Genomic DNA, 27,793 nt, shown 5'->3' on the forward strand with positions numbered 1-27,793 from the left:
TAACCTTTCCCTCTATTTCTCTGTCATTCATGTGGCTATCTAAAAGTCTCTTAAATGTCCTTAATGTATCTGCCCCGCAACTTAAAAGCACAAAACCCAAAGTGTTGAGGAAGGATTTTGTTTACAATCACTTATTGTCACTAAATAAATTTATGGAGTGACCCAGGTGAGAGAAGGGTAGGGTTGCTATAGAAGATGGGGATTGGTTGAGGAATTTGAGGATGAAAGAATCAAAGTCAAGGGTTTGCAAGGGTGGGGAATCTTAGAAATGTACGTCAGTTGTTAATGCAGACACCTACCTGGACTCCTTGAACTCTCCAGCAGTGATCCTGTGATAGCGCACCATTTAATGCCAAGTAGTACTTTCAAGTTGCTTCACTGTTCAAGGTCACTATTATTAGCAATACTTGTTAACCACAACTACTGCACAGTTTGACAGTGGTGCACCAGTCCAGCACCCCTCTGTACACAAGTGCAGACCACAAGCACAGAAGTGCCAACAATTAATCCATAGTGATCTAACCTAACCTAAAGATAGCCTTTCAAGCACAATAGCTTGGGCACCCATCACTGGATGCCTTCAAAAGATTAAATCTAGGTGAATAAATGGAAGAAAGTCATACCTATGAAGAGGTAGGTAGAATGGAAAACAACTTAAGGGGTATGGACACCTGCACAGACTAGCTCAGCTTCTGTGCTGTGTAATTAATACAAGGTCAAAAATGAGAAATAGTAATGAATTTTTCCCAAAGATCAAAAGGGATAAGATAGAGTTAAGTGGCATTGCACATTTCCCATTTAAGTATTTGATAAGTAGAAGCTAAGAGCCTTAGAGGGATTTAAATATTCACCCCAATACCAGTTTCACACATGCAAGGTTCCTTTAAAAAAAATTGCAAAGACTATAGCCTAGGACCAAAGTTGCAGATTAAGAGAAAAATAGGAAATGTTAATCAGTTAGTTCCAAAAAAAAATTAAAAGTTTTTAAATACGACAATTTCACGTGCCCATACAGATCAGGAGGTTGTGATCTGTATTGTGTTAACTTCAAGAGTTGAAAATGAGAGCAGTATAGTTACAATTTCTTTCAGTAATTAGTGAAGTTTCTGCTCTCATGCATATTTTGTACATTTATAAAACTTAGGTGGCATATGGTAATAAACTTAATTTCACATAGAGGGATGACCAATTTATTGGGTTCATGATAGCTACCTGAAATGCATCACTCACTTTACTGGAGGAAAAAATAATGATGCCTTCCATGTCAAATAGGCTCCTGAAAAGGATGAAATTTATTACATAAGATGTAACTTAGATATTAATTGCATTAACTTGCACACTTCCTTGAAAACCAAACAATTATGTAAGTCAAACTTTTTATTTCATGTACAGTATACACAAATTTATGGTGCACAAGAGGCCAGCAGTTTAAGAGGTAAACCATACAGCAGGTCATAATAAATAAGTTGGCTGAAACCATTACTTGTCCATAACCAGTGCCTTTTCACACCTGTTGTGTTTTGTCCATTCAGCACTCCAGTGATAAGTGGAATGTAATTTTTCACTTCCTATCCCCTTCCGATCACTGGTCTGATGTGACTTCGAACAATCACCCAAGCAAAGTCACTTTCTTCCCTGATGTTTGGTTGGCAGTTTTTTTAAATATATGTATAAAAGTTGCAACATCTCTACAATCAGCAGCCTCACTCATCACTTGCATCTGTATCATCATCAAGGTACTCATCCACTACTCCTACATTGCCATTCTGAGTTGCCCACTCCTCTTCATCATACTCGATGCTGTCATTGTCTTCATTGAGATCACTGTCAGCATCAACAGCAGCAGCTGCCACCACCAAGTGTTCCACTGCTTGTTGTGGAACATTTCCATTATTGTTGACAAATACTATGCTTTCACTTTGATTCTCCTCAATGTACACTCCTTGATGGCACATGGGGCAGGTATCCTGAATGTACAACCATTTGCGCAGGCAAAGTGCATGGAAGTAATGATTGCAAGGTGTGATACGTGCTGACGTAGTGAACTCCTGGTAGCAAATTGCACACACATCACCAATGTCATGCAAACTACTGCCTCTTATTTCTGGCAAAGAATTAATTTTCTTAACAGCAGTCCTCCGATTTATAAATGTTTTCCATCCATTCTTAGCTTGCAAATAAATGTTAAAGTAAGCATGTAAGCACATCATACAGGCACGAATTTTACTCCCAGATTCAAACATCATTGTGTAAGCTCCATTTCCAAACATTATAACTCCAAAAATGAACTCAATAACGTTCCCCGTTGAACGAACATAGTAAATATAATCATCTAGTTTTTCCCATAGCACATTGTAATATCCATCAATTATAAACAATGTATACACAGTGAGGGAAACAATTACTTTTAAGCACAATTCAACACAGAATGCTGTCACAGCAAACAACCAAGTATTCAATGTGTGGACCTGCCACAAGGTGCAGCTGAGTATAATTGGAAGAATGAAAAGGCTAATGGAAACCAAAAGAACAGGCAAGTGTCTTCTGAAGGAGGAAACGTGGGAGGCACTAAGTGACATGAGCACAGGATCTGTCATTCCATGAATGAAATGCAGGATTGCAGTCAACAGAAGGCACATGTTTCGACTAAGGCGAACTAGTCTTTCTTCAGGTTCCAGTCCACTCAAACCTGTCTGTAGCGCCAAAATGAAAAATAAAACTGGAGCCACAAACCCCAATCGTTTATCTTCTTCCTCAGTAGACCCAATGAAAGCCAAGATTCCAAGTCCCAGATAGTGTGCTAATGATGAGATGACTGCACTCATGCCAAGGACAGTCAATGTTGAATCACAACCACTTATTATAAGATTGCAGAGCACTTCCCAACTGTCACTCCAGGAGATAAAATAACTTTTGTTCCCTGACTCACCCTGTGTTACTTTAACAACGTAAACTAAAATGATGGCCTGTGCCATTAGCCGAGTCAACCAGAAAACTCTCAATACATCAGGGAAACGAATCCTCTTCCACGTGTCCTCCACAATAACTTGTAATCCATAGATACGATACATATGCCGTACCAGCAAATAGACATATCTTACTGTATAATAAAACCATTTTAAATTCATTGTAATGTAAAGTACAGTCTGTGCTGTTATGTACATGCCTGAAAAGGCAACTAACAGATTCTGAAAGTCTTCTGGTAACTCCAAGGCCAGACCCAGTATAGGCAGCAGGAAATTTACCATGGTTAATGCAGAAAACATTGATGGAATGCAGAGTAATGCTGCATATCCAATACCAAATGTGAGCTGAACAGCAATAAGGGCCAACCACAATGTTGGACCATTGCGCGGCAATAGCTGCATCCCAAACACTGCGGAGTAGTACGCATTGTAGAAGTCTATGTGGAGAGTGGTGTAGTAGTTTACAAGGACAGAAGTTGTAGCAAGTAGAACAACACAGCCAAACATGTACAGTCTGAAGAGAGCTCTTTGGGATAGGATGAGAACAACGCACGATGCAAGAAGACCTGAAAGACATTGAAAAACATTATTAATATAAATGAAGAAAAAATTTTAAACACAATATGTAATCGCTTACTTGATACATTTCACATTTATAGCAAAATAAAACAGACCAATGATGATGCTCCATCCAAGCCTCCTCTTTTCATCATCACTCAGATACTTACCTGCTTAACCTTAAACGAAACAATAATTGCTTCAATTATTTTGTATGGTAATGGCTTGCGCTTCTGAATCATATTCTGGATAAAAGTTTCTTCCAAATTCCTTACTGAATTTATTAGCAACTACCTTACATTTATTTATAGCCACAATTCTGGCCAAATGCCAGGAGAAATATCTTTCTGACATCTGCTCTATCAAATTCTCTTATTAAAGACCATTACAAGGTCACCTCTCGATCCTTACCCGGGGAACAGCGCCTGCATATTTACTTGGAACTATCCACCCAAAAATGAACCCCAATGCTTCGTGGCCTGATTAAGGTGTCAGATTTGAAATCATAGATCTTTTGCCAGAGAGGTGATGGAAAATTTACTTCCCTGTTCCTGGAATGCTCTACGTGAAGACATCGGGATTCTGCAAATAATTTTAAAAGGGGTGTGAATACTTGTGGGTAAGGAGCTTGGAGTTGCCAATGAAAAGCACAACTGCTGTTTTAAACAGCCAGCACAGGCACACCTGTTCTATAATTAGACTGCATCACTGCTTTTAGTGAAGTATGAGCAACCTTAAGAATTCTTTGGCTCTAGCCATTTATAAACTTTGTTTTAAAAAACAGGTGTGGGATTACCTGTTCTTCTAATCAAGATATTTGCCTAATTACTTATAATGAAATTCAATTAACAATTGCATGATACTACAATCACTACAATAACCTGCACCCATCTACATCAATGGTGATGAGGTTGAGAGGGTTGAGAGCCTTAAGTTCCTAGGAGTGAACATCACCAATAGCCTGTCCTGGTCCAACACGTACACACCACAGCCATGAAAGCTCACAAGCACCTCTACTTGCTCAGGAGGCTAAATATATTTGGCACATCCCCTTTGACACTCACCAACTTTTGTCGGTACACCATAGAAAGCATCCTATCTGGATGCATCATGGTTTGGTACGGCAACTGCTCTCCCCAGACCGCAAGAAACTGCAGAGAGTTGTGGACACAGCCTAGCAAATCATGGAAATCAACCTCCCCTCCATGAACTCTGTTTATACCTCTCACTGCCTCGGTGAAGCAGCCAACATAATCAAAGACCCCACCCACCTGGGACATTCTCCCCTCTCCCATCAGGCAAAAGATACAGGAGCCCGAGGGCACATATCACTAGGCTCAAGGACAGCTTCTATCACACTGTTATAAGACTATTGAACGGTTCCCTCGTACAATAAGATGGACTCTTGACCTCACAATCGCCCTTGTTATGTGCTTGCACCTTATTGTCTATCTGCACTGCACTTCCTCTGTAGCTGCGACACTTTACTCTGTATTGTTATTGTTTTATCCTGTATTACCTCAATGCATTGGGTAATGAATTGACCTGTACGAACGGTATGCAAGACAAGTTTTTTCCACTGTACCTTGGTACAAATGACAATAATAAACCAATAACTATATTAAGAATGATTATTAAATACAAATATCAGTCATCCACAAATTTGAAAGTATATTTCAATTCAGAATCCAAATATTTTTGAATGAAAAAATGTTCCATCACCAATCCTAATAGAATATCACTTCCCACTTTTTGGCAACCCAATGAAGTCCACTTAACCTCTGATTTGTTTTCTACTTTGTAGCAAATTATCTTTTAAAAAGCAAGAATTATCCCAAGATCACAACAGCACCAGGTTATGATCACAACATTCCACTACTATTGAAATCCATCCTTTACTACAAAGTGAATCCTCTGGATCATAAATTTGGAGACCAAAATTATAAAGAATTCCACATTATAAGTAACATGAAATCCAAAAGGAATTTTTAACAGCGCCCATAAAATTTGTGACAAAGAATATAATCATCAACTGGACTAAAGACCAGTCTTGACCTGACTGGTTCTGTAGACTTTTAGTTTCCAAAGCTCTATTTTGAAACTGTGTAAAGATAAATTTCTTCCAAATCTAGCAATTTTAAATTCTCACATTAAATTCTCCACCTTCTTTCATGGCGAACAGCAGGGCCCTGGGGAGTATTGTAGACCAGAGAGACCTTTCAGTGTGGATCAAGATAGAGGGACCTTGGACCTACAGACATGGTTCCCTACAAGTGGAGTCACAGGTGGATATGGTGGCGAAGAAAGCTTTAGGCATGTTGGCCTTTATCAGCGAGTATAGAAGTTGGGAGGTCATGGTGTGGCTGTATAAGATACTGGTGAGACTGCACTTGGAGTGTTGTGTTCAGTTTTGGCCACCCTGCTATAGGAAAGGTGGAAAGAGTGCAGAAAAAAGTTTATAAGGATGTTGCCAGGACTTGAGGGTCTGAGTTATAGGGAGAAGTTGGACAGGCTAGGACTTTTTTTTCCCTTGGTGCATAGGAAACTGAGAAGTGATCTTATAGAGATGTATAAAATCATGAGGGGCACAGATTGGGAGAATGCATCCTGTCTCCTCTCCCACAACACCCCCCCCCCCCCCCCCAAAGGTTAGGGAAATCAAAAACTAGAGGGCACAGGTTTGTGAGAGGGGAAAGATTTAATAGGAACTTGAGGGCAACTTTTTTTTTTAAAAAGTGTGGCATGTATGTGGTTGAGGCAGGTTCAACAACATTCAAAAGACACTTGGACAGGTATATGGAGAGAAAAGGTTTATAACGTTATGGGCCAAACACTGGCAAATGGGATAAGCTTGGATGGGCGTCTTGGTCAGCATGGATCAGTTGGGCTGAAAGGCCTGTTTCCTTGCTGTATGACTATGACTCATTGTTCATCTGCCCCTCATTTGACAGAATCAAGGAAAAATAGCAAAGAAATGGAACTATCATACCCTTTATACCTTTTTATTGGCGGCGTGGGGGGGCAGGGGGGAGTGCTTTTTGTAAGTATGTTTGCAAGTTCAAGTCCTTGGTCAACTTCCTTTAAAACTAATTTTTTTGGAACTGGCTGCCACCTTTTTGGATCCTGACAAGCCAATGAAAATAATTTTTTTTATCAACATCCCATCACCACTACTGTTGCCCTTTCATCAAGGATCTGGGCTTGATACTCCCCATCACCACCGAACAGAGGAATGGATAAACTCTCTACTTTATCTTAGAAGTACAGTGAGTTTTGTGGGAGGGCATTGGCTTGGAAGAAGTGATTTTAAAGTGTGCTGGAATAAGAAATGGCACTCTGTAAAATGGCTATGAGCAATAGTTAGTTACTTCAATTACTGGAAAATTTGGATTCAAAATCAAATTGATCCATACAAAGAAAATTTGATTTCCTAATCTCCAATCTAGTTCAAGCAAGTAATTTGCAGCAACTTAGAAGGTCAGTATTATCAAACTCACGCATGGGAATGCAAACAAGACAGACTCATGAAGCAATATTTCATAACAAGTTTGAAGGATTTTTTTTTAAAAAGACATAAAATAGTCTTCAGAAACAGCATCAATAGAATGCCTGCTTTCAATGGAAAAATGGTTAGGTGCAACGTTAGTGAAGTAACAAAATGCAATCAAGGGTTGTGCTAGTAAAAAAAGTTGCAGAACTGCAAAATTCCCTAATGCTCTGGGTGGGGGAGGGGTTATTCAGCCTAGAACGTACAAAGAACATACTGTAGTGGTTGCTACCACGAAATAAAACAACCGGCAATGACATAAGTACTACGTCATCAAGTCTTTCCTGCGCGCGGGTTCTCCCCGTTGCTCGGGAAAGACGAGGCCCGCCACCATCTTGGGCCTCGTCGCTCCGACGCCACACAACCCGACTGCCGAGCCGGTTTGCCTGACCGGACGGTGAGTCGCTACACAACCCCCCCCCCCAGAACTGGCGATACAGTCCCCAAGGTCCGCGGGCTGTGCCAGCCGCCGCTTAGGGGGTCGGCCTCTGCGTCGCAGCGTTGAAACCTTGACCAGTTGTTGCAGATCTAAATGGGCTGGTTTGAGGCGGTCCATCGTGAAATCCTGTTCCCTGCCCCCAACGTCCAAAATAAAGGTGGATCCATTATTCCTTATGACTCGGAACAGTCCCTCATATGGTCATTGCAATGGTGCCCGAGGTGTGCCCCTGCCAACGAAAACAAACTTACAGTCTCGTAGTTCTCTGGGCTGGCAGGATGGGGTTTGACTGTGCCGCGAGGTGGGAATCGGGGCCAAATTGCCAAGCTTCTCGCGCAGTCTTTGTAGGACTGCTGGGGGTTGTTCCCCTTGGTCTCAAAGGGCAGGTATGAAATTGCCTGGGACAACTAGGGGCGCCCCGTACACAAGCTCAGCTGACGAAGCGCGGAGGTCTTCTTTGGAGACAGTGCGTATGCCGAGCAGGACCCAAGGCAGCTCGTCAACCCAGTTAGGACCCTTCAGGCGGGCCATCAAGGCTGATTTCAGACGGCGGTGAAAACCAACCTGTTTGATTGAGGATGGTAGGCCGTGGTGGTGTGCAGCTGTGTCCCTAGCAGGTTTGCTAATACAGCCCAGAGACTGGAAGTGAATTGGGTGCCTGTCTGAAGTGATGTGGGCCGGAACACCAAAACGTGAGACCCAAGTTGTGAGCAGTGCCCGGGTGCAGGGATCAGTCGTGATGTCAGTCAGAGGGGTTGCCTCTGGCCACCTCGTGAACCGGTCCACAATGGTAAGGAGGTACTGGGCTCCTCTTGAAACCGGCAGAGGGCCCACGAGGTCGACGTGGATGTGGTCAAACCTCCTACGGGTAGGCTCGAACTGCTGTGGCGGGACTTTGGTGTGTCGTTGGATTTTCGATGTCTGGCAGTGCGGACAAGTCCTGGCCCACTCACTGACCTGTTTGCGCAGGCCACGCCAGACAAACTTGCTGACGGCCAGTCGGACAGTTGATCTGATGGACGGGTGCGCCAACCCATGTACCGAGTCGAAAACGCGTCTCTGCCAGGCTGCAGGGACTATAGGGCGGGGCTGACCTGTCGCGATGTCGCAAAGTAGGGTCTGCTGACCTGGACCAACCAAGAAATCTCGGAGCTGCAGGCCCGAGACTGCGGTTCTGTAGCTGGGCAGCTCGTCGTCGGCTTGCTGTGCATCAGCTAGGGCCGTGTAATCGACACCCAAGGACAAGTTGTGGATGGTCGGTCTGGAAAGTGCATCAGCAACGACATTATCCTTTCCGGAGACACGTTGGATCTCTGTTGTGAATTTGGAGATGTAGGATAAATGTCTCTGCTGATGAGCCGACCAGGGATCGGAGACTTTGGAGAAGACAAAGGACAAAGGCTTATGATCGGTGAAAGCGGTGAAAGGCCTGCCTTCTAGAAAGTATCGGAAATGCCGGACCGCCAGATACAGCACTAGAAGTTCCCGATCAAAAGCACTGTATTTCAGTTCGGGTGGTCTAAGGTGCTTGCTGAAAAATGCCAAGGGTTGCCAAAGGCCTTCGATTAGCTGTTCCAGTACCCCACCCACCGCAGTGTTGGACGCGTCCACCGTGAGGGCGGTTGGGATGTCTGTCCTAGGGTGTACAAGCATCGTGGTGTCTGCCAGGGCGTCTTTGGCCTTAACGAAGGCAGCCGCAGCCTTGTCATTCCAGGTGATGTCCTTGCCCTTACCAGCCATCAGCGAGAACAGAGGGCGCATGATACGGGCTGCTGCAGGGATGAACCGATGGTAAAAGTTGACCATCCCAAGGAATTCCTGTAGGCCTTTGACAGTGTCGGGGCAGGCAAAATGGCAGATAGCGTCTACCTTGGCGGGTAGGGGTGTTGCCCCGTCGCTGGTGATTTTGTGGCCGAGGAAATCGATAGTCAAGTCCGAATTGGCACTTGGACGGGTTGATCGTGAGGCTGAACTCGCGGAGACGGGAATACAGCTGGCGGAGGTGGGAAAGGTGTTCTTGGCGGTTACGGCTGGCAATCAGTATGTCATCTAAGTAAATGAACATGAAGTCCAGGTCTCGGCCTACCGCGTCCATCAGCCGCTGGAAGGTCTGCACTGCGTTCTTAAGGCCGAACAGCATTCGAAGGAATTCTAACAGGCCGAATGGGGTGATAGTCGCAGTTTTGGGGACGTCATCCGGATGGACCGGGATTTGGTGGTACCCCCGAACGAGGTCCACTTTGGAAAAGATGCGGGCCCCGTGTAAGTTCGCTGCGAAGTCCTGGATGTGAGGGATGGGATAGCGGTCCGGCATGATGGTGTCATTCAGCCTGCGGTAGTCGCCACAGGGCCTCCACCCTCCGGTGGCTTTGGGAACCATGTGCAGGGGGGAGGCCCAGGGGCTGTCTGACCTGCAAACAATCCCCAGCTCCTCCATGTGATGGAACTCTTCCTTTGCCAGGCGGAGCTTGTCTGGAGGTAATCGTCGTGCTCGGGCATGAAGGGGTGGCCCTGTAGTAATGATGTGGTGTCGTACCCCATGTTTGGGCCTAAAATTTGTAAGCGGAGGTGCCAAAATTGATGGGAATTCGGCTAGGAGCTTGGTGAAATCGTCGCCAGAAAGGGAAATGGAGTCCAGGCACGGGGCTGGTAGGCTGATTTCTCCTAGGGGATAGGTCTGGAAAGTGCTAGAGTGGACTAACCGCTTCCCTCGCAGGTTGACTAACAGGTTGTGGGCCCGAAGGAAATCGGCTCCTAGGAGTGGTCGGGTGACGGTGGCAAGGGTAAAGGTCCAGGTAAAACGGCTGCCGCCGAATTGTAATTGAAGTGTACAGGTACCGAAAGACCGTATTGTTGTACCGTTGGCGGCACTGAGTACAGGACCTGGTGGCCTGTTACGAGTGTCGCGGCCGGTTGGGGGCAAAATACTGACCTCCGCTCCAGTATCAACGAGGAAACGCCGTCCAGATTTGTCCTGAACGAATAGGAGACTCTGTCGGCGGCCAGCCGCCGTAGCCATCAGCGGCGGCTGGCCCTGGCGTTTCCCTGAAACTTGCAGGGTGGGCGGCATCGACAGGCCTCCGCGCCCCACCTCTGATGGTAGGAACACAGCTGGTCACCCATGTCGTCGTCTGTGTTCCTGTGGTGTGGCTGCTCGGTTGCTGGGACTGGGCGAGGCGGGCGTTGGGCTCGCAGCCTGGTGATTTGGTCGACGGACGAACTGCTCTCGCATTTGGCCTTCCACAGGACATCTGCCCGGGCGGCTACCTCACGGGGGTTGCTGAAGTCGGCGTCAGCTAACAACAGGTGGATGTCATACGGGAGCTGTTCAAGGAAGGCCTGTTCGAACATCAGGCATAGCTTGTGTCCCTCGGCCAATGCCAGCATCTCATTCATTGGCACAGATGGGGATCTGTCCCCCAGGCCATCCAGATGAAGCAGGCGGGCGGCGCACTCACGACGGGAGAGGCCGAAGGTCCGAATCAAAAGGTCTTTGAAAGCCGGGTACTTATCTTCCCCCGGAGGCGACTGGATGAAGTCTCCGACCTGGGCGGCTGTCTCTTGGTCCAGAGAGCTAACCACATGGTAGTACTTCGTGGAGTCGGAGGTGATCTGCCGAAGGTGGAATTGCGCTTCGGCCTGGTCAAACCAGATGCTGGACGAAGTGTCCAAAAGGTGGGAAGCTTGAGGGCCACTGCATTGGCTGCTGCGTTGTCGTCCATTGCGCGGGTCCAAAATCCGTTTGGACCGTCGGGGTCACCAATGTAGCGGTTGCTACCGCGAAATAAAACAAGATGCTAGTCGAAGGATTGTCAAACAAGAACTGGTTTATTTTCCCGCCTTGCGCGGGCCTTTTAAGGGAGACTGTTCCCGCCCAATGCAACTGGCAATTATGTAAGTACTACGTCATCAAGTCTTTCCCATGTGCGGGTTCTCCCCGTCGTTCGGGAAAGACGAGGCCCGCTGCCATCTTGGGCCTCGTCGCTCCGACGCCGCGCGACCTGACTGCCGAGCCGGTTCGCCTGACCGGACGGTGAGTCGCTACAATACAAACATAAATCAATGGATTACTTTCTTTTGAGAAGTGGTGGTAATATGACTGAATCATTCCCCTTCTGTAAATAAACAAATTACAGAGCCCAAATGAAGTGGCATCTAACATTCGAATTCATCATTACTGCTTTAAGCACTGTAAATTCATTCCATTAGTGGATGAAGTAACAAGCTGATTCAAGGATCCCACATAGGAACTGAAAACCAAATTTGAAGAAATCAACTTTAGGATACAACTTTTTTTGTAACTGCTAACAGATGAAGTGAAAATCAATTACCAACAAAAAATTTCTGGCTTCTGGATTACCAACCAACAACCAAGTTATTAATAGGCAGAAGGACACAACTTACGAATAGAAATAAAATACCCGAGCAAGTGAATCCAGCATATGGTGGAACAAGAAGAATGATCCCCATTACTATCATAATGCTCAATTTGAAGCAACCGACAAAAATGTGGTCAAGACTCAAATATTCCATTGGTAATCTACGCTGCATAAATACAACATGGAAGAATACACTACTCACAGAAAGCAGACTACAGAATGTTTTATTAAATGACTGGGCTTTGCATTGTAGAAATGGAGAGTTCACAGAATAGTTAGAGCAAAGGACGCTGCAATTTAACCCATCAAATCCACACTGACATTAAGTAACAGTAATTTAGTTAGTTCCATAGTTCTCCAGATTATTTCTGAACTAATTATCCAGCTATTTTTTTTTGTTAAAAGGCTACAACTAAATCTATCATTTCCACTACCACGGTCAAGGCCCTGAATACTTAGGTGCATAAAAAAATGCTACATCATTTCTGATTCCTTTGCCAATCACTGCCATTTTATATCCCCTAGTCCTTAACCCTTCTGTCAAAAGGAAACATCTCCCTTTACTCTGTCTATACCCTGATGATTTGAATTAGCTGAATCACATCCCATTGCTGCTTTTTCTCTTCCAAGGAGATGTGCTTTATCTGTCTATCCACATATTTGAAGTTCAGAACAATTGGCCATAAAGCCCCTTGAGCCTGCTCTGCCATTCAACAAGACCATGGCTAATCTGGCATTCCTCCAGTCCACTTCTGTCCTTTCCCCATTACCCAATTCCCTGAATGATTAGAATCCTAGGATTTTTTTCAACAGCTCTCTTCTGCATCAATTCCAGAGCTTTTACATCTTTCCCAATCTGTGCAAACCGAACTGAGTACAATACTCTAGTAAAACTCTGATAATCTAGCATCTGATTGTTTGAAGATCATGATGGATTGGCAACTGGCTCACTCATTAGTTTGGAGCATGTGCAAGGGAGTATGCAAGCAGGGTGTGGGCAAAAGCTAGAATTTAGGTAGCTTTCAGCCAGTTGAGGTCTGGAGTGCTTGTATATTTTTAGCTCCCTTTAAACATACCAGGTTCACTCAAAAACATATTATACCACTATTTAACATTTTTTTTAAAATTGTATTTCACTGATCTGGAGTCACCAGGCTCTTTTCTATGCCCTTCTGTTTTAAAAGAAAGAAAAAGTGCACCTTTTGCAATTTTCCAGTTCCCAGACACCATCCCCACATCTCTTATGTTGACCCATGTTGCAAGGTCATTGAAAGTTTAAGGGCACTGCTTCCAGTGTGGGGGAAAAAAAAAATGACTCCTGGACATTAATTCTGGGATTGCCCCTTCCTGCTATTTGTTCTGCACACTTTCCTGACTTATTCAAGGAGAGAGCCTGGCCCCATTTCTCCATTCTACCTCTTCAACGAGGAGACTAGATTTGAACCTGAGAAACAGGGTCACACTCCATCCCTCTTGCAGCTATTTCAACATGGCAGCAGGCAACATTTCCAACAAGTGAAAAATATCTTTTAAGGGCTGAAGCTTTTATATTAATTTGCACTGGAATGGATCAGCAGGTAAACAGGATTAATTAAAGGAAACTTAAAAGGGTGAAGAACTAGGGAACCCATAATGAAAGAATGATTGGCAAAAGAACCAAAAGTAATATGAAAAACATGAGCATCTGCAAAGAATTCCAATCAAATCATACTAAAAGTTGTAATGGCATACTAGAAAGAGGTGAAATGCAAGCCAAGATTCGGTTCACTCTTAGATGAGTGTACTAATTTCTAGGCTATTTGTTTCTATAATAATTGATCAATCCATAATGCCAGTGTTGAGCGCAATCAAATCTGCCCTTATAATTTTAGTGGACAATAGTCTCAAGAAAATTTAGAGTATCCACTTCACAATGCATACTACCAACAGCAGTGTACTCTCAATTCTCAACATACACAGCTGTTCTCCCTACTGGTTACAACATAAGCAGTCCATATTGTCCATTTTAACAATACAAATACATATATGAATAGGGTAACGTAATTACAGCATTAAAGGAAAATGCTGAATATTCAGAGAACAATTACCCAACTAGTGTCAATAAAGAATACCTTAAACCTGACCCTTTGATGTCGTGAAATATTCCAAGCAATTCACAGGACTTAAAATCAGACAAAATTTGATAGGTGGGATCGTACAGGATGACAGAAATGAAGAAATGCAGGGAATCAGGAATTTATGGTTCAGAAGGCGGCCAGTCGGCCCAACATCTTCACATCAAACAAAAATAATTAAATTGGTTCTATTATATTTCCAATCATAGGGAGGATCGAGGCTCAAGTTTTGTCTGCATTTTCCCATTGTTTCTATGATGCCTCATTATGATTTGATGTACTTTTTCATTAAGGTTACAATTTAATGCGAGTAAAAAGCTCTAAAAAGATCCCCCCCCCCCCGATTTGTTACACCACTTGTCTTATAACCCACATGAACGAATGGAAATTTCCTCCATCTAAATACTGGAAAGACTATGGCCGTTCCTTTGTTAATAATCTGCTGCCAGTCAAACTTCCAAGATCATTGTAGTTTTTCAATTTTGACATCATCTTATTTGATGGCTGGGCATAAAGCTGTCTAAACTTTAAACTCCAGCATTCCTACTCTAAACCATTCTGTCTTCTTTCCTCTTCTCTTATGATGTTTCTCAAAAAACTTACCTCTGACTAAACTTTGTCATTTCTTCTACTGGTTCCTTCATGGCATATATGAAACAATTTAAGACAATTTACTAAATTAAATACACCATATAATTGCTTATTGCACTTGGAAGGTTGTCAGTCTGGAACATTTGTCTTTTAAATCTCTCCACAGTTGCTGAATAGTACCTGCTAAGATGTCACAACATGAGAAGTCAATAATCCCCAGATGCATTAGGTCTTTGAAATACATTTTGTAATGATTCTCCTGTTAAACGTGGAGATGTCTGGGCTTAGGTACAGGTGTACACGTAGCAGAATGGAAGTGATCGCAAGTTCCCCAAAAGGAATAGAAGGAAGGAGATAAAATAAGGGAAAAGAAACAGTACACTTTTTTGGAAATGATTCATTCTTCATGATACCAAGACAGGTCCACTTCAAATTTTTACCAGTTATTCTCTAAGGAAGTGCCATTAAAGTGATCTCTCATTCCATAAGCCCAAGTTAAGAGGAAGGATGGGAGAACTGAGATTTACTCAAGTTTAAAAAGAATTGACGGAGAGCTAAACTGGTATACCTACAGTATTAGGAAGCTGAATATTTGTCATACTGAATAAATTTGGTTTACATCCTTAGGTGATCCTAATATTAAAAACCAAGATGGAAAGCAGAAGAGCAAAATTATTCAATAAGCATTGCAGAATGGCTAAGAGGAGCTTCTTACTCCTTTTAAAACCTCCGCTACTTTTCAGCCCTAATAGATCCTCATTTGTGAACTTCTCAATATGTGATTCTAGAACATCTACACATCATTCTGGTTTACTTCATCAAACCCAGCAACTTTTGCCTAACTGAATGTTTTCTTGGGTTTACAAACCTGAAAAATCTCCATAGGAGTTAAGCACACATTTTGGCCATAATTCCTCAAGAAACCTTTCACTGTCATAAAGATAACATGATCTCAAGAGAATGATGTATTCTATGGATATCCTAGTATAGTACCTCTTCCAAATTTTCTGAATGGCAAGATTGTCATTGCTATGTGACTCCAAAAATAACATGCCACATTACATACTGCATGTAGAAAGCCTGAATGCTGATAGAATCCTGGTTTATGAGTTGTAACAAAGGGAAGCTATGAGGCAAAAAAAAAATGCTACATGGATATTGTTGGTGCATTCTCGATGTTGATCACATGTCCAGAAACATTGTCCACAATGAGCAAGGCTTTATTGTCCAGGTTTTTCTTTGTACTGTACAGTGTTGTCTAAAGAAGGGGAAGAGAAACAATGTAATATGATTTTGGAATAGTGCAGTTGTCCAGGCTTTTTTTTAAAAATCATTTGAAGATTGGCCTCAGTTCTCAGGTTCTCTGAGCTGTCGATTAATAAGGTCATAAGTTTGCCGTCACCCTCAGCATTGCCTCCAAGGAAGGGCCCTGACGCCTGATGCAGTTTACCCATGATCGTGTAAAAGAACATCATATTTGATAATAGCCTTGTTTCATCTACATTAACTACTCATTTAGAAGAGGAGCCATATTCCTTGATTTGTTTCAGCTCATTTGGAAAATTTTCTGTTGCCACAGTATCTGCACTTGCTACCTCTCCCACAAGCGAGATATGATGTAGGTGTAGCAGCCCGTAAACACGGGACTCGAACTGCCATTGGCGGGCGGACGCGCAGTAGCGCGTCATGAACGAACTGCAGGGCAGGCCTTCCGGCGGGAACCTTACGTCATGTCCGCCCCACATGGGCCCGGAGGCTCTTAGGTACTTGGGCGTGTGCGCGTTTTGTCTGTGTGAGTAAAGTGTGTCTTGAATTCAACCTCCTCGTCTCCAAGTTTTCCTTCGCACGCCGCGTCTGACTACATTTGGTGAACCCGACGCTTCCAGACAGCATCTGGAACCCACGACATGCATTCCAACGACTCGCACAACGCAGTCTCGCTCAAGGTCCCGACTTTCTGGGCCGCTCAGCCCCACGTTTGGTTCGAGCAGGCTGAGGCCCACATCAGTCTCAGAGACATTACAGCCGACACCACACAGTACTACTACGTGGTCAGCGCATTTGACCAGGACACGGCAGGCTGGATTATCAACTTCCTGCACCAGCCACCAATGGAGGACAGGTACGCTAAGATCAAGGAGCTCCTAACCCATACCTTCGGACTCTCCCGCCGTGAGCGAGCCGCGCAGCTCCTGCACATAGACGGCCGGGGCGATCGCAAGCTGTCCGAGCTGATGAATGATATGCTGGTGCTCATGAATGGCCGTAAACCGTGCCTTCTATTTGAACAGTTGTTCCTCAAGCAACTGCCAGAGGACATTTGCCTCCTCCTTGCGGCTGAAGATTTCAGCGACCCACGCAGGCTCGCGGCCAGGGCGGACATTCTGTGGCACAATAAACAGCAGGGAGTGGCCTCCATTTGCCTAACCATGACCGCACAGCCCAAGGCCAAGACCCCACAACTGAAGCCGCTGAGACCCATGGGGGACAAGGACGAGGGTTCAGACTACTGGTGTTTTTATCACCAGAGATGGGGTTCGAACACGTGCCGCTGCCGCCCACCATGTGCCTTTCCGGGAAGCGCCGGGGCCGGCCATAGCTAGTGGCTTCGACGGCTGGCCATCGCAACAGCCTCCTATTCCTCAGGGGCCAACACTCTGGGTGACGTTTCCTGGTAGACACTGGGGCTGAAATCAGCGTTCTTCCCCCCTCCAACATAGACACCTGTAATGCCGCCCCAGGTCCCGATCTCACCGCTGCAAACGGCACCACTTTCCGAATGTATGGCTCGCGAACCATCCCACTGTGTTTCGGACCCAGCCGCTTCACTTGGACCTTCATGGTGGCAGCGGTATCATGGCCGTTACTGGGGGCGGATTTCCTACGGGCCAACCGTCTTCTGGTCGATCTGAAGGGCCAGCATTTGGTCCACGCCGAGACATTCCAGACCTTCCAGCTCGGGGAAGCCCAGCTACTGGCCCTCCACCTGGACTCCGTCACACTCTCGGGTGACGAGTTCACCAGGGTGCTGGCAGATTTCCCCTCCATCATCACCCCGCAGTTCTCCACAACCGATCCCAAGCACAGTGTGCAGCATCACATTCCCACACAAGGACCACCGCTGCACGCCCGAGCCCGTAGGCTCCCACCCAACAAGCTCCACCTCGCCAAGGAGCAGTTCCGGAAGATGGAGGAGATGGGGCTCATCCATCGCTCGGACAGCCCATGGGCATCCCTGCTGCACATGGTGCCCAAGTCTGCAGGAGGTTGGAGGCCCTGTGGGCTCAATGATGCCACAACCGCTGACCGATACCCAGTGCCTCACATCCAGGATTTCACGGCGAACCTACACGGGGCAACCATCTTTTCGAAAAATCGATCTGGTCTGAGGGTACCATCAGATCCCCGTGCACCCCAATGATGTGCCCAAGACAGCCCTCATCACCCTCTTCGGGTTGTTCGAATTCCAGAGGATGCCCTTCAGCCTCAAGAACGCCGCCCAGACTTTCCAGAGGCTCATGGGTTGGGTGGGGCGAGGCCTCGATTTCTCCTTCATCTACTTAGACGATATCCTGGTGGCCAGCAAGTCACACCAAGAGCAGGTGGCACATTTGCGCCAACTCTGCCAATGCCTGAGCGACCATGGACTGACAATCAACCCAGTGAAGTACCAGTTTGGGCGGGCAGAGATCGACTTCTTGGGCCACAGAGTCAATCGGCATGGCGCTGCCCCTCTATCGGACAAGGTCCAGGCCATCTGCCAGTTTCCCAAACCCAGCACAGTCAAGGGCCTGCAGGAATTCATGCCATCGTTTCGTGCCGGCGGCAGCACGCATCATGAGGCCCTTGTTGGGTCTAATGGCCAGCAAGGCCAAAGAGGTGGCATGGGACGCAGAATCCATGGAGGCTTTCAAGCAGGCCAAAGAGGCATTGGCGAAGGCGACCCTCCTGGTACACCCAAGAGTCGATGTATCCACGGCACTCAGTCAACGCTTCCGACACAGTGGTCGGCAGAGTCCTGGAGCAGCTCGTCAAGGGCCAGTGGCAACCGCTCACCTTTTTCAGCCAACACCTGCGACCGCCGGAGGTTAAGTACAGCGCTTTCGACAGGGAGTGGTTAGCGCTCTACCTGGCTATCCGGCATTTCTTCAAAGGAAGGGATTTCACCATGTATACAGACCACAAGCCTCTCACCTTCGGCCTTGCAAAGGTATCGGACCCACGGTCGGCTTGGCAGCAGAGGCACCTCTCCTTTATTTCGGAGTTCACCACAGACATCCACCACATTGCAGGGAAGAACAACGTGGTCGCCGACACGCTGTGCTGCTCCCACATTCACTCAGCAACCATCTCGTCCCCAGGGATCGACTACACGGCGCTGGCGGAGGCGCAACAGGTGGACACCGAGATCCCAGCTTACCGCACTGCCATTTCAGGACTCCAGTTGGAGGATGTCTGTTGGCCCGACAGCGGCTCGGCTCCTGTGTGACACATCTACCGGCAAACCCCGGCCTGTGGTACCAGCAGCATGGAGGCGCCGGGTGTTTGACACGCTACATGGCCTGGCCCACCCGTCCATCCATCAAATTGGTATCGGACAAATTCGTCTGGCACAGTTTGCGCAAGCAGGTCAGGCACTGGGCCAGGATCTGCGTACACTGCCAGACCGCCAAAGTCCAGTGGCACGTGAAGGCCCCCCTCCAGCAGTTCCAGCCAATGCTCAGGAGGTTTCGGCACATCCACGTGGACATCGTCGGCCCCCTGCCTGTCTCCTGGGGCGCCAGGTATATCTTTACCATGGTCGACAGGTTCACCAGATGGCCGGAGGCCGTGCTGCTAACAGACACGTCTACTGAATCCTGTGCCAGGACGCTCATCGTAAACTGGATCGCAAGCTTCGGACTCCCAGCGGATATCACCTCTGACAGAGGAGCACAGTTCACGTCAGGTTAGTGGACAGCACTGGTGCAGTTCCTGGACACCCGGCTACATCACACCACAGCGTACTATCTCCAGTCCAACGGTTTGGTCGAGCGATTGCACAGGCACCTCAAGTCGGCCCTGATGGTGCGCCGCAGGGGCCCCAACTGGATAGATGAGCTCCCCTGGGTCTTACTGGGCATCTGCACTGCCCCCCAAGGAGGACCTGGGCACCTCCTCAGCGGAGTTGGTCTACAACACCCCCCTGATGGTCCCGAGCGAGCATGCCAGAGGCCCAAGGTCAAGCAGGGATGCCGGCAGAGGCGCTGACGAGGCTGCGGGACAAGGTAGGGACCCTGGCACCGGTTCCGACCTCCAGGCATGGCACTACACCGTCCTTTATCCCCAAGGCCCTCTGGGACTGCGAGTACATTTTCATTCGCAGGGGCATGCATGTCACCCCTACAGCGGCTGTACGAAGGACCCTTCAAGGTGGTCCAGCACAACAGGTCTACGTGTGTCATGGAGGTGGGTGGCTAAGAGGCGACTTTTACAGAGGACCGCCTCAAACCAGCGCACTTGGACATTGAGCAATCGGTGAGGGTACCCGCACCGCGCCAGCGAGGCGGGCCACTCACACAGACTGGGGGCCCCACGCCCCAATGGATGTTTCTGGGTGAGTTAGCAGCGGCCCATACACACGGGACTCGAACCGCCATTGGTGGCGGCAGGCAGACGCACAGGAGCGCGTCGTAAACAAACCACGGGGCAGGCCTTCCGGCAGGAACCTTACGTCACATCTGCCCCACGTGGGCCTGGAGAGGCTCTCAGGTATTTGGGCACGCACGTGCATTTTATCCATGTGAGTAAAGTGTGCCTTGAATTCAACCTCCTCGTCTCCGAGTTTTCCTTCAGAAACATGCCGCATCCGACTGCACAGGTTTGCACACTTCTTGAAAAGGTTAAAGCAGCCACAAATGGCTTTAATGTATTGGCACTAAGATTCATCACCCCTCATGTTCTTTCAAGTCTTACCTGTTCCTAGCTCAATGTCAAATGCAGGGTCATGTGTTGTTGATTATGATCTTCTAACTACTGTTTAACCCTTTTTCTCTTCATTATAACATCCCTGCTCTTTACAATACATGATGCACCTCCAAGAATAATATTCTACCAGAACTAATAGAGATCTAGTTTAAAAAAAACAAGTCCATCAACAGTCAACACACGAGGTCCTGGAGGAATTCAGTGAGTCAGACAGCATCTATGGAAGGAAATGAACAGTCACCCCAATGTTTTGGGTTGAGACCTTTCGTCAGGACTGGAAGGGTATAAAATGGGGGAAAGGGGTGAAGAGCTGGTGGGTGATAGGTGAATCCAGGTGAGGGGGGGTGGTGATAGGCAGGTGAGGGAGGGAGGGAGAGTGGGAATGATGCAAGAAGCTGGGAAGTGATAAGTGGAAGTGACAAAGGGTTGAAGAAGATGGAATCCGAAAGGAGAAGACAGTGGACCTTGGAATAAAGGAAAGGGAAATGAATGGGAGGAATGTGTGGGTGATGGGCATATGGAGAGAGTGGGGGTAGGAAAGAGATAGGTGATGGGAGCCAGTGGAATCAGGAGGAAAAAAAGGGCGGGGGGGGTGGTGGTGGAGAGAAGGGACAGAGGGGAATGGTTACCAGAAGTTAGAGAAGTCAATGTTCATACTGTCAGGTTGGAGACTACCAAGGCGGAATACGAGGTGCTGTTCCTCTGATCTACATCTCACCTCAATTCAGCAGTGGACAAACATGTCAGTGTGGGAATGGGAAGTGGAATTAAAATGGCTGGCCACTGGGAAACCCCAGCTGGTACTGCAGACGGAGCATAGGTGCTCGATGAAGCAGTCCCCCAATCTGCATTGTATCTCACTGATGTCTCTATCAACAGTCAATAGGCTTCTCATGTCATTGGTCTCTGCAACTGTTAGTCTGGGAACAGCAATCTTTGTTGTCACAGCTGTACCTGGGATTTCAAATGCGACTTGTTGCAAATATTGATGTAAATTCTCTGCCACTTAACATTTGTGATAGCACAGAAAGCTTCATTAATGGAGGATATGCACCCTAAAGAATCAATTATTCCATTAAAGTGAAAAAAATCATAAATTGAGAGATACCTATGTAAGTGATTAATAGTCCAGTGATTAAACCTAATTGCCTCTCCACTGGATAGGCTGAGAGCCATCTCAGACTTGCTCAAAGTGAAAGAACATCCACTTCAACAACTTGTCTAGTCATGCACATCTCCCAGCCTTCTCCAAAAAGTAATTGGAGAGGGGACAAGGAAAACTTATTTAAAGAAATACAAGTCAGATGGAGATGACTCAGATGCAAGTTGTACGTGGAATAGCTGCTCTAAGCAACGCAGCCTTCAGTTTAAAACGGAAGCAATTCAAGCGGGCGACAAACTTCCACAAAGAACATGAAAACAACCTCATATGAAATAGTGCAAACATCTGAAGTATCATTCAGTGGATGTTACTGGACCAATACAAGGTCCAGAGTAATAGGTCAGAGATCGCAGTATTTGCAACTCCAAATTTAAGTTCAGAAATCTTGGAAATAATTTTACCAATTACATCTTTATTTGTCATATAAAAAAACCTTTTGAAAATGTTCTAAATTTGACTGTTTATCCTTTAGGGAAGAGAGCTCATGTAATTGATTCTCAACTCCCAAGTTACTTGACTGAATGAAATTGAGAAAGTAAAAAATACCACAAGGGCTCCAGAAGAATGAATTTCCATCAACGTTTTGCAAGAGCACAAGAAATAAATGATAGCCTTGACAGTTATACCAAATAGCTTTTATATAAACTTCTATATAAAATTAAATATTCAAGCCTTTATCACACAATTAGGGTTTCATTGAATTGTTCTAACTTTTACCTTATAATACATTAGGTTTCTAGTCTTAATCATTATATGCTTTGCTGTCTCCTCCGACTTCATGTGGAACTCTACACCACTTTGCTACTGAAGACTGTTGAATCTGCTTCAAAGTTGAACTTGAACATTTTTCCTCTCAACAATCAAAATATAGATAACTGCAGTTCATCCAACATGTGAACATTTCCCCTATGTGCTGAAAGCACCTTGGGACTTAAATGGCACTATGAATATATAATATGCTGTTGCTACTGAAACTTTCACAAAGAAAAAGCTGATTATTGAGATGCAATTCCATCAACTTTAGGTGTTGTAAGTCTATGACAAATGTTGCAAACTTAATTCATATTGCTGCCCACTCTAGTAAACTGGTTGTTGTTTGGAAGTTGCAAATAAATGATCCCAAGTACTTTAGTTCTTCCTCATTTCGTTAGGCTTACTGTGAGGATTCACCTTTCTAATTAGAGCTTCAATTTTTCCCAGGTTTTGTTTACAAAGGGGTGTTACCTCAGGTTTTAAATTATTCAGTGAAATCATGCTTGCTTGGTTATTATAACAAATCAAGAGGATGCATTAACTTTTGGTAATGTGACATGGTTAAGTTGGCAATAAGAATGCATGGGCAAAGACAATATTAATATTTAATCACCATCTACCAAGTCATCATTGCCACATTACTGACCACAGTATTCTACAATCAAATGGGATTAGTGACCAATTAAGTTAATTTTGAAAGCCAACTGCAGTATTCTTAAAGCGAAATGAATGAAAATGTAAACTCTCCATGGTTCACATTTATTGCAGGCATGAAGTTTTAGTAAAAAAAGATTTTACTAAGTAGGCCCTCAGGGGCGTTTTACGAGCCCTTATCTTAGTCCAAAGTGACTGTTATTAATGCCAGTGATTTTAAATGCATTTAAAAAATTGTGCGCATGCTTAACCAAATCCTTTCATAATGCTAAAGTAATTTAATTCTCAACAATTTTGTTGGAAAATAGTTTGAAAGCTCTCAAGAGCTTCTTCTTGGTTTCCCCATTTTGGCACCACAGAAGACAAATTACACATGTTAAATCTGCATATTGCATTCGTGGCAATATTTTCCCTATTAAGAAATCCTATTAACATATTTATAATTAAACATACCCTTGTAATATTACAACACTATTTACATCCTTATGATAGCAACTGCAGCATCATAAATATATTAAAATAAGCAATTTTCTGTAATTATCTTCCATCATCACTGTGGACAGTGAAATGTGTGTGTAAAAATAGGGACAGAATGTGCAACTTTAAAAAGACTGAACTCAGCCTGCTAACATACCACCAGAAGGCAAGTGGTCTTGACTGAACACTTTAGGGTAGGACAGCTCATAGAGCTGCTGCCTCATAGCTCAAGCAACCTGGCTCAATCGCAAACTCTGGCCTGTCTGTTTGGAGTTTGCACGTTTTCCCTGTGACTGTGAGGGTTTCTTTTGGGTTCCTCCCAACTGGGTTCCAGTTTCCTCCCAAATTTGTGTGGGTTGGCAGGTTAATTAGCCAATGTAAATTGCCCCTAATGTGTGGATCTGGAGGAAGGGCAGTAGATGGGAATTTGGGAAGAATAAAGTGGATTTGGGTAGGATCATTGTAAACAAAAAGGGTGCTTGATGGTCAGGACAGACTCAGTGGCCAAAAGGCCTGTTTCCATGCTCTCTCTCTCTCTGACTGAAAATTTTAATAAGTTTAACGATCCCCATCCTCTTTCAAAGAGATGTTACAATAACATCTATCTAGTCCTCTGGCACAAATTCCAAAGACAAGAACTGTAGGGAAATTGTCAGAACCTCTCATTTGCCCCGATTTCCTTCAGCCCACTTGGAGTGGCTTTTCCACTTTCTCATTTTGAGTTCTACCAATTTTACCAAATTTCTCCAGTTCTGCAACTGTATTTATAATATTAAATAGCTCCATTTTGTTCTTTTTTGCTTGTTTCCATAATCTTCATTAGAAAAAACAAATACAAACTGCTCATTTTGTATTCTAAACTGTAGATGCAGGAAATATGAAAACAAAAATGCTGGAAAAACTCAACAAGTCAGGCAACATCTGTGGAAAGAGAAACAATTAACGTTTCAAACCTCTCTGGAGTGGCAGAGGTTGAGGGGAGACCTGATAGAGGTTTATAAGATGAGAGGCATAGATACAGTAGACAGCTGGTATCTTTTTCCTGAGGGTTGAAATGTCTAGTACCATTTAGGCATGCATTTAAGGTGAGAGGGGACAAGTTCAAAGGAGATGTTCGGAGCAAGTTTTTTTTAAAAAATACACAGATGGGTGTCTGGTATCCACTGCCAGGGTAGTAACAGTAAATATGATAGAGGCATTCAAGAGGCTCTTAGATAGGCAATGAATATACAGAGAATGGAGGGATATGGACAGTGTATAGGCAGAAGGGGTTAGTTTAGTTAGGTGTTTAATTAGTTCAGCACAACAAAGTGGGCCAAAGGGCCTGTTCCTGTGCTATACTTTTCTATAAATCTGGGCCCATTCATCAGGAGTGAGAAAGAGGGAAACAAGTTAGTAGCAGTGAAGGTGGGAGTGATTGATGTAATAGAGCAAATTTCTCCGATAAGGCAAAATTATGTGGCAGTTAAGCTTTCTCTGTGTAATGCATTGCTACCGTTGCATAGTCTGGTCCACTGTGACATGACTAACAGGCCAGATGATACAATCTCTAAAGCCATGAGATTTCCTTTTGTCTCTTTAACTCTGTCTTCTCTATGATTTGTTACTTTATGACTTTATAAAAGTATAAAACCTTTTAATGATCTATCACTCCTTTACATCCCTTCACACATGCAGCCTCTGCATTCTATTTTTCATACCCAACTTAATTTCCTTTGTACTGCATTAGATTGGGTGACATCCCTCACACCCCATTCCAATGTTTTCTACACATTCAGGGAACACCAGCTTTTAAGTACTGCATGCAACGCCTGTCTACTGATTAGTGGGCTACAAAAAGAACACAATTCTTTCTTAACTCTCAGCTAAGATTCAGCATTGGACCAGACCACCTGATCTGCAGTTACAAGTTGAAAGGTGACAGTCGGTAGAGCCTTCGGTGAGCACCGAATTCTGGCCCAACTCTTATTGGCAAATGAGGTCCCTTGCCATACAATAAGGCAAATTTGTGCAAGGGGAGGCCGCCACCTCTTTCAACAATCCGAGCTTCACCAAAATCTTTTAGTGCACCTGGAATACTGATTGATACCTTGGGAAGGAATGGGCTCTCTGTCTAATTCTGAAAGCCTAACACCATTAGGCAAAACACTAGAATCTTTAATAAAGTGTGTGATATCATTTACTTAGAGAATAATGATTAAGCCGTGTCAGCATGGACTTATGAAAGGGTAATTGTGCTCAAACTAATCCAATGGAGTTATTGGATAATAAATCTAGTGGAGCCAATGAGGAAATAGCGAAAGTGGTGCACTTGGATTTCCAGATGGCTTTTGATAAAGCCCCACACAAGAGGTTGGTGAACATGCTTTGAGCACGTGGACTTGAGAATATATTACTGTGGCTTGAAAGTTGGTTGAAAGGTAGAAAACAGCATAGGAGATGGGGTAGCATTGTTAATTCAGTCTCTGCAGATCATTACATACAGCTCCTTCTCTCCTTGGAAGGCCTTGGCTTGTGGGATGACAAAGAGATCAGTACTTGAGCATCATCTAGTCACCTTCCATGTTAACTCTTTGGCCAAGACCAAACATTTCTAAGTTTGCTGATGATAAAACTAAGTGACAATGTGCGTAGCAATGAGAATGCAAAGCAGGTCAAGAGACAGTCAAGTGAGCAACAACATGGCACACAATACAATTTAGAAAAATAAGGCCATCCACTTTGGCAGCAGAAAAAGTGCTGAGTTTTTAAAGTGATGAGAGACTGGAAAAGTTTGATCTTTAAAGGGACAGTATCCTTGTACATAAATCACTGAAAGCTAATATGCATGTTCAGCAAACAATTAAGGAAATGGTATTTGGCTTTTTTAAATAAAAAGATTTGAGTAAGATTGCATGCAAAGATGTCTTGCTATATTAACATAGAACATTAGTGGGATCACACCTGGAGTGTTGTGCACAACATTGGTCTTATCTAACAAAAACGGTATACTGCTACACAGGGAGTGCAGTGAAAATTCTGGTTCCTGGAACGACAGCTCTATCACAGGGGGAAATGAAGGACATTGGGCCTCTATTCTCTGAATTTTGAAGAATGACAGACAACCTCACTAAATGTTTACAATTCTTCGACTCCAACAAGTAGATGCAGGGAAGTCCATTCCCCTGGCTGAGCAATCCAGAATTCAGTCTCCAAATATGGGGAAAGCAGCTGAGGACTGAAATCAAGAGGAGTTTCTCAACTGAAAGGGTGTTGGAATTCTCTCTCTCAAGGAGCGTGGCATTCAAAATAAGTATGGGAACAAGGCTAATGATTTCGTCGAATAGTAGAGCAGATTTCAGGGACCAAATGTTCTACTGCCGCTCGTATCTTCTCTCTCTATTAAATGATTTCGTTTCCTCAATAGGCGCACCACAGTAGAAGGCTGTCCAAGTTCTTTCCCACCAGAGGCTCAACCATTGCAGTCCCGTATTCCCAGCCAGATTAGAAATGTGACCAGTCCCTCAACACCTCGGCACACTTTCCCACAGGGCCGTGATTGACCAAATAAAAACTCTTCACCTTCCCCTATAGGAAGTATTCAATGCAGGACAACTTCTGCTATCTTTTAACTTAGGTCATCACCCTAGCCAAATGGAAGAGATGAACTTATGTAAGTGGGCAGAGCAGAGAGTCGGCAGCAATCCTCCCCGCAAGTGCACTCCAGGCCTGCGCTCCTCCCCTGCGGCGCCTCAGACCGCCTTGCCTGGCCCGCAGTCACTCACCCAACAACCGCTGCGATACCTGCCGAGCCACCACGGGCAACGGCTCGTCTCCGTCGTAGTAGGAGTTCAAGATGGCGTCAATGACGAAGATGCAGGGGACCCTGAGGGCCACGTCCAGGACCCCTCGCAGGTGGCTCCCCACTGACACCCACTGCGAGGACATCGTCAACGATCGCCGTGCGCCCTACTGGAAGTCGTCGGTGGAGCCGCCTCGCAGCCAGCCTCTCCAGACGTCCCGCCAAGCTGTGGCCGCCCGGCGAGTCAGCTGTCGGCGCTGTACGGCTGCCCCGCCACCGCTCCTCTTCTCGCCCCCTCCATACTCCTGGGCCGTGACCGACGCTCTCGCCTCTTCCTCTCCCCCCCACCCCCCTCAGAGGACGTCACACAAAACAATACGTCATAATCGGACACACCGAGAACCC

General features: G+C 45.3%; 1 protein-coding gene across 1 annotated transcript; it reads right to left on the bottom strand.

The window, feature by feature from the left end:
- Nucleotides 1-1,365: 1,365 nt before the first annotated feature.
- On the bottom strand, nt 1,366-27,793 carry rnf139 (ring finger protein 139). Its single transcript, XM_052023165.1, has 2 exons — nt 27,372-27,793; nt 1,366-3,532 (listed from the first exon to the last, which is right to left on the bottom strand). The coding sequence occupies exons 1-2, from the start codon at nt 27,532-27,534 to the stop codon at nt 1,704-1,706; spliced, it is 1,992 nt and encodes a 663-aa protein (XP_051879125.1). The 5' UTR covers nt 27,535-27,793; the 3' UTR covers nt 1,366-1,703.

Source organism: Pristis pectinata, chromosome 9 (assembly GCF_009764475.1).
Source record: "Pristis pectinata isolate sPriPec2 chromosome 9, sPriPec2.1.pri, whole genome shotgun sequence".
In the NCBI taxonomy this organism is placed as follows: domain Eukaryota; kingdom Metazoa; phylum Chordata; class Chondrichthyes; order Rhinopristiformes; family Pristidae; genus Pristis; species Pristis pectinata.